The sequence below is a fragment of the Nicotiana attenuata genome, unplaced genomic scaffold (assembly GCF_001879085.1).
Source record: "Nicotiana attenuata strain UT unplaced genomic scaffold, NIATTr2, whole genome shotgun sequence".
NCBI classification, from domain to species: domain Eukaryota; kingdom Viridiplantae; phylum Streptophyta; class Magnoliopsida; order Solanales; family Solanaceae; genus Nicotiana; species Nicotiana attenuata.
Window position 1 is genome coordinate 8,431 of NW_017671033.1, and position 11,562 is coordinate 19,992.

The window sequence follows — 11,562 nt, forward strand, 5'->3', positions numbered from 1 at the left end:
TGCTTATGTTGTAGTCCGAAAATATTGATTTATGTTCCTAAAACTAATGAAAGTGTGCAAATTGCAGGAAAGTTGGAAGTTTGGGCACCCATGATGAAATCCGACTCAAAAAGGAGTGTTCCGACTCGCAAGTCAAGAAGGGGCCAGAACTTAAGAAATGCAGTCCGCAGAAGGATTTCTGCAACCTCAGAAGAAAGTGCGGACAACAGAATTCCCTCTGCGGCCACAGAACAAGTAAAGAAGCCCAGGAAAGTTTTAGCTGATCTGTGGACCGCACATGAATTGTGCGGCCGCAGAACAAGGTCTACACTGACAAAGAATGCAAAGTTCAGAGAATGTGCAGATGACCAAGACTTGAGGCCTTGCCTGAAATGTGGACCGCAGAAGAATTGTGCAGCCGCAGAAGATGCTTTGCAGCCGCATACCATAGTTGTGCGGCTGCAGAACCCAAGACCTTGCCAACAAAATAAATCTGTGGACCGCACATGGAATTGTGCGGCTGCATAACCTCCCGAGGGGCATTTTTGTCAGTGAATTTTGGGCCACTATAAATAGACGAGCATCATATTTTTAGGTCAAGTTTTGAATTTTGAGCTGCTGTAGCCGCTGTATTTTAGGAAGTTTGTGACTATTTTAGGATTTAAACATCATATTTTATCATTTTGATCTTTTATTATGATTTTAATTAACATTTCTTCTTTGTTTTCTTCATTTCTCATTATGAGTAGCTGGACTCTTACTAGGGTTGTGACCCAACCCTAGTGTGTAAACCTTATGGGTATTTAATATAATGTTTGTTTATGATTGGGTGTTGATTATTTATCCTAGTTTATGCTTTAATTGTAGAATTAATGGTTGCAAACATTGATTCATGCCTTTTTGAGTTGGTCTTTACTTGAGAAAGAGGGACCCAGTCTAGGATAGCTTGGCTAACAAGGAATTGGGTTAATTAAGAATTTGATTAGCCTAATTAAAGGGTTCAAACTAGAGGTAGTGGGAACCCGACTTGAGATCATATCAACTATTTAGTTTGATACCCATTTGGGCTTAAGAAAGCCAAACTAGGCAAAATCACTCTATGACCGAGAGGTATTGAGTGGGTAACGTAGAGTTGCCAACCCTTCGGACACATTCGGCAAAGTCATCTTACCTTGTTGAATCGGGCGAGGAAGTCCCACAGTCCTTCTCCCAAGGACTGCTTGATGGCGAATATATATCGTTTACCCTTGTTTTGACCTTCTTGGCTCCAACGTGTGCCGTTACGAACTTATCGGTCTTCGAAAGCTTCTATGGAACGGGATGGTAGCTATGAGTACCATCTTAACTCCCCTTTTGTGAGGGTTTCGCCAAACTTCTTCAGCAAAATAGAGGACACTTGTTCCTTGGTGAAGTCATTGTCTTTTACGGCGGTGAAGTACTGAGTCACATGGTCTTCGGGATCGATTGTTCCGTCGTATATCCTGAGGTAGGGTGGCATTTTGAAGATTTTTGGTATGGCATGCGGGACTGATTCTTCGTTGAAGGAGCGCCCGGTATCTTGTCGACTCATTCTTGGTGTTCTTTCATTTGGTCCCTGAGTGCTTTATTTTCATTCTCCATTTCCTCCATCCTCTTTAGAACATCGGCGAGGGCTAACGAGCTCTGGGCGTATATGATTTTTCTGCTTGTTTTCTGTCAAATTATAGTACAGTTTGAGATATCGTCTCACAGAGATTGGAACCACCTAGGCTACTGATTTGTATTGTCTTTGTCACTATTTGAGAGAATCAAATTGATGAAACGGTTTGCTCTTAAAATATAAAATAAAAGCAATAAATATTTTTGGTTTTTCTGAAAATAAAAATAGAGGTTGGAATACTTTGAATCAACAAGATAAAACCATTAAAATAAGATCAAAATTCTATTACTTATTTCTTTGTTTAATAAAATGATTGCTTATTTCTAGTTCAACCAAATCACATAAAAGTAACCAATTAATAACACCTCTTTCGATTAGTGTAGTCAATCGATTAACAGTGAAACAAAGACCTTGTTTAAAGAATGACCACTTATTTCTAAGACATCACTCCACATAACAACAATATATAAATAGCACCGCTCGCGCTTAGTGTTATGAATTTATTGACAGTTAGTGACATTAAATAATAATTGACTAATAACACCTCTTTCGATTAGTGTAGTTAACCAATTAAAGTAATGGCTTCAAACAAGAATTATCTTAGTTGAGTGCACCAAGTGAGAAAAAGCCTCTTTCGATTAGCCTTTTCTAAATCAATAAACTTATTTAAATCTTTCTCTTCTCCCGAATAAGAAACAAAATAACAAGATAAAAATTTCAGTAAGTGATATAATTATATCAAATAAATAGAAATAATCAATATCAAATACCTTGGTGTATAATGATGATAAAGAGAAAATCTCAACATAAGAAGATAATATAATTAAGATAATTATTATAACACTTTTATAGCTTCATCTAGTATCCCAACCAAAGAAAATTACTCCATTATGGAGAAAAGATAAAATAGAAAAATACTATTCCTACAATAAGAGAAATAAAACAAAGCTAATTAAAGTTGGTGTTCTCTGCACAAGAATGGTTCTTCTCCCACTAAAAAGTCATTCCTATTTATAGGAAATTACGCCCGTAAACTTCTCAGGGATGTCATCCTTGGATTGGGGATGACATCCCTAGCTCTTGAATTAATTTCTTCCACTTCTCAAGTCTTTCCACGGATGACATCCTTAGAATTGAGGATGACATCCTTGGGTTGGGGATGCCATCCTTAGCCTTTTTGATATCTCTGCTTGAACACTCTTTTTTCTTCTTTTTTTCTTTTTTTTTCTTTTCCTGCAATATTTATTAATAATTTGTACAATTATTGAACAAAAAGTCATATCCATAAATAAAATATTTGTTTATTTAATATAATATATACCTAAAAACATACATAATATATACTTATCAAGGGCACTATCAACTGCACGGTTAGTAATATTGTGAGTTATACCTGGTGTCGTAGAGTCTAGACGATTCTGTCCGTCTGCTTGTTGCACTACACAGGCTTTTGCGGGTTCTGTAGTTATGCATGGAGTGGGCTTGTTGAGCACGCTCACTAGCGTATCGGTGAGTCATGCTTTGAGGAGCTTTTTCACGGCCGGTGGCGCCCCTTCTTCTATGGACGTAAAGCCCCTTTTCCATTGGGTTTTGTTATACTGCATTGGGGAGGAGGCGACCTCTCGCGCCTAGGGGAGGCAGTGGGCGTCATGTCCATGCCTAGGGTTTCACAACTCTTGTTGAAAGCATTCATGAGGTTGCTAGGAAAATCACATGTTACTTTAGCCCTTTCTCCGTGGTTACCTGCCATGTAAATATTTGTACGTGCAAATAAAGGAGGAAATCTTGGTATTTGTGAGGTTAGTGACTCACGTTAGCTATAGATCTAAAGGAAACTAAAAATTTACTAAGAAGACCTTACATACGGTGCCAAACTGCTTGACCAAAAATTATTAATTTTTGGCTCAACCAATTAGATTTGTATAAAGAAGAGTTAATCTTAATTAAATATAATATCCAAAAGATAAAGCTACGTGTGTCGAGATCAAATAACTAGAATGTTTATCCGAATGGCAATGAGTATAAGCTATAATAATATTCAATGATCCAAAAAGGTGAAGTATGACATTCAATAGCAATAAATAACAATAAATGGCATTTAGGTAAATAAACATGTGAGCCACCCGAAAAGGGATGAGATCAGTGGATACTCTTTCTGATAATGATGAATGATTGATAAGCTTTTGAACACTTGAGTCGTTCTTGGATCCAGTGGGAATGCTATGCAAGATTCTTGGTAAAAATGTTGTTTTTGTATATATGTGATACGACAGGATTCTTTCTTACAACGTCAATGTGTCTTTACAAATGAATATATCTTGTCCCCTATCATTGTGTTTCTTTCTATTTATAGGGAACATGTTTCTACAAATCCTAATAGTACAAGTACAAAGAATATCCAGTAGAATATTCTCTTTAATATCTTTTCTTGAAACTAGTCGTTATAACTCTGTCAAGGGTGTTCGACCTTGACCTCGATCTTTGATGACTCCTCGACCTTAATTCTTGCTGACTCTTTGACCGCAGCCTTCATTGTTCCTTGAATCACTTCGACACATGACGGCCTGTGAATGTCTCGCTAATGCTATCATGGCTTAAGTATTTTAGAGGTAAATTTTGACCTATACAATACCCATACAAATTTTATACAAAACTCTTGATATGAACTTACTCATACTGTATGTGGGTCGTGGGATAACAATCCCAATATTTTAATCTTGGGATTATTAATCTATGCCTCTCTACAACTGCTCGTAATATTAGTAAAAACTTTTTACGCTACATAAGTTAAATCCAAAAGAAAAACAAACATGAAAACTTTTGTTTGACGGTGCGCACGTGGGACCTCTGGCCCCCCTCTAATCGGCCAGCGGTTTAATTTCTGTCCGTATTCTTGCCCTGTCGTCTCACACCAACAACTCCTCACGTTGTCCCACTCCTCTCCAAAAATATCCTCCTCCTCTTCTTATTTCTCCTCTATTTCTCTTTCTGTCTTCCCATTTCCATTTCCCTTATTTCTCTCTCCCCCAATCAAAAAACCATGAGAGAAATCTTGCACATTCAAGGTGGGCAATGTGGGAACCAAATCGGTTCCAAATTCTGGGAAGTAATATGCGATGAACATGGTGTTGATCCAACTGGTCGTTACAATCCTAGTAACGCAGATGCCTCTGATCTCCAACTCGAACGCATTAATGTGTATTTCAATGAGGCTGCTGCTGGTCGTTATGTACCTAGAGCTGTACTTATGGATCTTGAACCTGGTACTATGGACAGTATTAGATCTGGTCCTTATGGACAGATCTTTCGACCTGATAACTTTGTTTTTGGACAGTCTGGTGCTGGAAATAATTGGGCTAAGGGTCATTATACTGAAGGCGCTGAGTTGATTGATTCTGTTCTTGATGTTGTTCGTAAAGAGGCTGAGAATTGTGATTGCATGCAAGGTTTTATTTTTTTTCCCCTTACTTTTGCTATGTTTTTATTACTTTTCGTTTCGATTTGCTTTCGTGTGTAAATGTGCCTAGAATTTAAAAAAAAAAAAAACTGCCGACAATGATAGCTGTAATGCATATAAATATTCTCATGTTGTAATGTCTACAGTCCGTGATCTGTTTTTCTTTTAATTTGTCGTATGATGCTCGAGTGAACGCATGCAAACGTACCAAGTACTGTCTGCCCTATCAAAAAGTAAGTTGGAACTTGTGGCGGTCAGAATATATTATTAAGGGTAAAATAGAAAAAAAATTAAAGTGTTTATATCATTCTATTAAAAATAAATTTAAAAACAAAAGCATCCTAATTTGGATCGAGGGAGTATATATAAGGACTTGTCTTGCACATCCAATATTCATTATATATATAGAGAGAGAAATTATTCATTATTCTTGCTCTTCTTTTTTTTATTTATTGTCTATTACTTACATTTGACAAACAAGAAATTAGAATGTATGATGTACATCCCTCTCAGCTTGTTTATAAGTAGTAAGCAGTCTGAGTTATCGCTGGCAATATCGGATTCTGTTACCTTAAATTTTCCTACTTTTCGATATATTTCAAAGATCTTATTGCCTAGTGCTTTTTCTTAGAATATTTAGCTTATAGATCACTCACAGTAAACAACCATACAGGGACGGCCCGATCAATTTTGTGGCCTAAAGCCAAATTTTATAAGAGACCTTAGTTTTTTAATTTTTTTTATTATTTAATTGAAATCTATTTTTTTTAGCTTTTCTTAGATACAAAGTTATAAATAATTTTCTCACCAACAATAACTCCTAATAAGTAATTTCTCAGTTGACAATATAACTAATCCATTTAACCTTTCTTGACATTGTTGTTCTTGGGTAAGCTTTTGTCAATTTTAATTTTAATCCGCTGAAGCAACAGTAACATGAGTTATTAACATAATTCCATAAGCAATTTAGGCATTTGGAAAAGAATTAAATCTTTTTATTTGATTAAATGTATCAATTAAACTGTTATCTTCTAATTGTACTATTTTTCTTAATATTTTTAATTCAGAAAATAAATCTAAACTATCAATATCTAATTGATTATTATGTTTTAAGGAACAACCAAAATTAAGGCAATATTTTTTCAAATTTCCAAAATCTGGCCATCTTAGTTTTTACTACTAAATAGAAAACCAAAAATATTTTCATATGCTTCGAATTGTTCAAATCTATTTTGAAGTGAAAAAATAGTCTTGTCTATTATGTATAAAAGTAATCAACTCTAAAGGACTATTTGACGAAAGCTTTTTAGACGATTTCATTATACAACATTGCACACTCAAATTACGTTACTTCCTATACTACTTTTCCGCAATTTAGGCTTACCTAGTCGTAGAGACTAGGTGCCGTCACGATGGTTCACGGAGGGCGAACCGGGGTCGTGACAGGGCTTTAACTTTTTAATTTTTTATTATATATTTGAAGTTTGTTTTTTTAAGCTTTTCTTAGATACAAAGTTATTAATAATTAGTATTTCTCAATACCATTTTGACCTTTCTTGTGACGTTGTTGTTCTTAGGTAAGATTTTATCAATTTTAATTTTGAAAACTTCTTTCTGCTGAATTAACGGTAACATGAGTTATGAACATTATTCCATAAACAATTTAGGTATTTGAAAAAGAATTAAATCTCTTTATTTGATTAAGTGTATCAATTAAACTGTTACTAATTGTACTATTTTTCTTAATACTTTTAATTCAGAAAATAAATTTAAACCATCAATATCGAATTGATTATTATGCTTTAAGGAACATTCGAGACTAAGGACTATTTTTTTAAATTTTCAACATCTAGTGATTTTTGTTTTTACTGCCAAATAGAAACCAAAAATATTTTCATATGCATCGAATTGTTCAAATCTATTTTGAAGTGAAAAAATAGTCTTGTCTATTATGTATAAAAGTAATCAACTCTAAAGGACTATTTGAAAGCTTTTGAGATTTCATTATCAACATTGCACATCAAATTGTTACTTCCTATATATCACATGTGTTTTGCAAAATTCGGGTTCGATATTCATTTCAAGTGCAATTTCCATGGTAGAAATCATAGCAGTTGCAAATCCTTCTTCTCTATATTTGTTAAAGAAAGAAATCAAACTTTTTCACTTTCAGAACTCTTCTTTAAACTTATATACATAATCTATTAGGTGTAATAAAAATGGGACCCCCACAAATATGGGGCCTAAAGCGGTTGCTTTACTTGATTTATGGAAGGCCCCACTGTGACCATATATGTTTTTACAACGTCAGAACCTTATTTGTGTTACACATTAGAGTACTGTTTTTTTTTTTTTAGACTTGGGAATAATGAACTGTAGAAGATTCTTAATTGGGACATTTTTGTTTATAAAATTTGTTGTTTGTTTAATGAGGCAGGATTCCAGGTTTGTCACTCCCTTGGAGGTGGGACTGGTTCAGGCATGGGAACTCTTTTGATTTCAAAGATAAGGGAAGAATATCCAGACAGAATGATGCTCACCTTCTCTGTTTTCCCATCTCCAAAGGTTTCTGACACTGTTGTTGAACCATACAATGCTACACTCTCTGTGCACCAATTGGTGGAGAATGCTGATGAATGTATGGTCCTTGACAATGAAGCCCTCTATGATATCTGTTTCAGGACTCTCAAGCTCACTAATCCAAGCTGTGAGTTTAATTTCTCCCTTTGGTATTAACAACTAGTTCATTGGTATTAATTGGATTTAACTTATACTATATATTTACAAGCTAAGTGCAAATAATTTTTGTACTGTTAGCGTGAATTAACATGTAGTAGAAGGATGTCTCCCTTATTTTAGGTAACTAGTTCTACTTATTTTGTAGTCTCTTTTACACTATTAGTGTATAGCTAGAAGTTAATTCACACTAATTTATCTGACACTTCTTTGGAGGACGTTTTCTAAATATTTTAGTCTGTCTCACTAATAATAATACTACATTCTATGCAACTTTCAAGAATTCAAACTCTTTACTTATTCGAATGTTAAAGTTAGCTGTGACTAACTAATCCCTTCGGATGGCCTAGTTGGTTTGGAGGGCAGTCATCCATTCAGATGACCTGGGATTGATCCCCCTGCAATGCCTTCTGGGTCGAGCTTGTCGCACATGACTTGTCTAAGTGCAGTTTACATCCCCTGTGTGGTTTGCAAGCTATTACACAGTGGGGGGTTTACCCAGTGCGCACAGAGTGCTCACCCGAAGGGCAGAGGCTGACACAGGTTGTAGCGGTTGCGGGTTTTCCTGGGGTTCCAAAAAAAAAACTATAGTTAGTTTTTTTTTTCTTTTTTCTCTTTATTTTTATTTTATCGAACTAGCTTCTCTACTGTTAATTTATTGTTTTATTCCCATTATGACTAGTTCAAAAAACAAGCTGAATTAACATCTTAAAACTTTATTCCAATCAAATATCGTCGTATAAAATGTACAAGAGAAAGTAGTATAATTTGGTCATTCGTACACAAATTCTAAATCATGTTGATTTTGTTTGCAGTTGGTGACCTGAACCACTTGATATCTGCAACAATGAGTGGTGTTACATGTTGTTTGAGATTTCCTGGCCAGCTGAACTCAGACTTGAGGAAATTGGCAGTGAATTTAATCCCATTTCCACGTCTTCATTTCTTCATGGTGGGATTTGCACCACTGACATCTCGTGGATCGCAGCAATACAGTTCCCTCACAGTGCCAGAGCTCACACAACAAATGTGGGATGCCAAGAACATGATGTGTGCAGCTGACCCTCGTCACGGGCGTTACTTAACTGCCTCTGCTTTATTCAGAGGAAAAATGAGCACAAAAGAAGTAGATGAACAAATGATCAATGTCCAGAACAAGAACTCGTCTTACTTTGTCGAGTGGATTCCTAATAATATGAAGTCTAGTGTGTGTGACATTCCGCCAACTGGGCTAAAAATGGCATCAACTTTTGTTGGAAACTCGACGTCTATTCAAGAAATGTTTAGGAGAGTGAGCGAACAGTTCACCGCCATGTTTAGGCGAAAGGCGTTTTTGCATTGGTATACTGGAGAGGGAATGGATGAAATGGAATTTACTGAAGCTGAGAGTAATATGAATGATTTGGTTGCTGAATATCAGCAGTATCAGGATGCTACTGCAGATGATGAGGAAGAATATGAAGAGGAGGGAGTCGAAGAGCATTATGAATAAGGTTAATGGCTTTCGAAATTTCAGTATTACTGCTTTATTTATTTTCTGTCTATGGATTTGTTATTGTTTATGTTTTCTTTAACATTTTATATATTTCAGTTGAACTTTCTGTTGTATTCATTGTTTTCTGGCTGGAAATTGAAATGTTTAACAATGATCAAAATAAGATGCATTATAGTATGTTGAGAAAAATATGCACTGCATTGTGTTTTATTTCAAGAATGAATACTTTAATTAAGTTCTAGCCAAATATACCCTCATTTACAATTCCTCATCCACTTGGGCTATATTTCCTAATTCCTCATCACATAATTCTACCAAAAGTTATATATGTTCCCCAACTTCAAAGAGTGATAAAGTTAGGTAACAAAAACAAATTAATTAGCTATTTATATTTTCCCTTTGTCGGTCTTATTAAACCGGTGGATCTTTTTGGTTTCTACTATTTTCATCCTCCTCTTCCTCCTAGCCTCTGCAAATTGGGCCTTTCTTTCAGCAAAAGCCCAATCCACCAAATTGACATTGAGATTAGGAATTGGGCCTAGTGGGCCCGTATGATTCATTGAGCCCAATACATTAGCATATGAGTACATGGGCTGAGCTTGTGGCAGTTGGCCCATTGGGTACTGAAACTTACTGCAGGTCTGAGGCCCATGGTCTTTCAACATTGTCATTACCTGTAATTAGCAACAAATCAACTCAATCTAGTAAATAAATATATTCATACAAAGTCACAATTCAAACTGTAATATCGAAAATTTGAATCTTAGGACGATGATGCCTTATTGATTGTGTCAAACAATAACGAAAGAGAAAAACTTAATTGGAAAGAATGTTTGTCAAAGAGACAAGTCAATTGGTTAGGAGGCTACACTTTGAATTTCTTTTTATTTGATACTACAAAAGCTAAGTTGAGAATCATATATTCACTTTTTCCACCCTCAAAATCTAATACTAAAAAATCGTTACACTCATCAAAATATGTTTTAATATAATGTTTAAGCTTGAATGTAAGATATTCATTCGACCCAAATAAGTTTAACTGGTGTATTGGAGATAATGTTCTCAGTTAGGTTATTATGACAAAAAAAAAACAAGTTGAATAAAATATGGGACCCACATTAAAAAACAGTCAGAATTTCTTCAGAAAATTAAAAGAATTAAAAACAGCTGACTCTGATATGGGGTGGTTCCATACTCACCTTTTCTTTTATTGCTTTCAATTTAAGATTGTAGGCTTTTTGGCTGTTGTAGTAACTCCGTACATTGTCCACCTCCTGCACAATTCCCACAGGAAAAAAAAAAGAAAAAGAAAAAAGGCAAAAGAATTTGAGAAAAAAACGAGAAAAAAAAGTACAATACAATCGTTTGAAATAAAAACAGAACTTTTGTCAAGTAATTCACAAACTCACCCCTCTTAGCAATTCTCTGCATCGAGTCAACTTCTCTATAGTATGCATCAATTTCTCTCTTGTCTGCAATAAGCAACAATTCATAGAAATATTTAATAAACAAAGAATTCAAAAGTGTTACAACTCAAGCAAGAAAAGAAGATAAAAAAGACATAAATTTTAATAGTAATTAATTCAGTACCTTTCTTTTATTGCTTTTCTTGGAGGAATATTGCATGGGCTTGTCATCAAATTCAGTAGGGGACAAAGAAAGAGGAGTATTAGGACTTGTTACGTCTGGTTTTAATATAATGGATGTGGGATCAATATTATTATCACTGTCTTCTGCTTCTGAATTATTCCTTTGGACAGAATTAGGTGATGAACATTGTGAGTTAACATCATAATTAAGGCCTAAATTCTTATCGGATCTTCTCCTTTTAGAACTCCATGTAAATGATGAAACGGTACGAGAGCGAGACTCTGATTCTTGAATTAGGTACTTAAGATTGAGCAAAATATCACAGACTTCAATCTCAACTTCATTGAAGGATGCAGATTGTATATTCATTATTTTTTTTCTTGTGAACGCGCTTCGAATGAAACTATGAAAGAACTTTTTGATTTGGATGTACGTAAATAGTACACAAAAAAAAAAAAAGAGACTTCAGAGGTAGAGAGATGTTCTTTGGCAAAATCTTACTTTATACCCATTAATTTCAAACTATTTACCCTTTAATGTTCAGGCCCAAACTTTTACTACTCCTACCCATACGGCCCAAACTATTTACCCGATTATTCATTTATTCTATTAAAATAGTTGAGGAAAAATCAGAAAGAGTGCGGCCTCTTTTCTTCTCTTCTCTCT

The 11,562-nt window shown here is 35.0% G+C and overlaps 1 protein-coding gene across 1 annotated transcript; it reads left to right on the plus strand.

The window, feature by feature from the left end:
* The first annotated feature begins 4,536 nt into the window (after nucleotides 1–4,536).
* On the plus strand, nucleotides 4,537–9,495 carry LOC109205401 (tubulin beta chain-like). Its single transcript, XM_019368110.1, has 3 exons — nucleotides 4,537–5,064; nucleotides 7,513–7,782; nucleotides 8,627–9,495. The coding sequence occupies exons 1-3, from the start codon at nucleotides 4,659–4,661 to the stop codon at nucleotides 9,301–9,303; spliced, it is 1,353 nt and encodes a 450-aa protein (XP_019223655.1). The 5' UTR covers nucleotides 4,537–4,658; the 3' UTR covers nucleotides 9,304–9,495.
* The last annotated feature ends 2,067 nt before the right edge of the window (nucleotides 9,496–11,562 follow it).

Coding starts and splice junctions, on each gene's coding strand:
- LOC109205401 (XM_019368110.1), top strand. CDS start 4,659: ATGAGAGAAATCTTGCACATTCAAGGTGGGCAATGTGGGAACCAAATC. Junction 5,065..7,512: donor GAATTGTGATTGCATGCAAG/GTTTTATTTTTT, acceptor TTAATGAGGCAG/GATTCCAGGTTTGTCACTCC. Junction 7,783..8,626: donor CAAGCTCACTAATCCAAGCT/GTGAGTTTAATT, acceptor TTTTGTTTGCAG/TTGGTGACCTGAACCACTTG.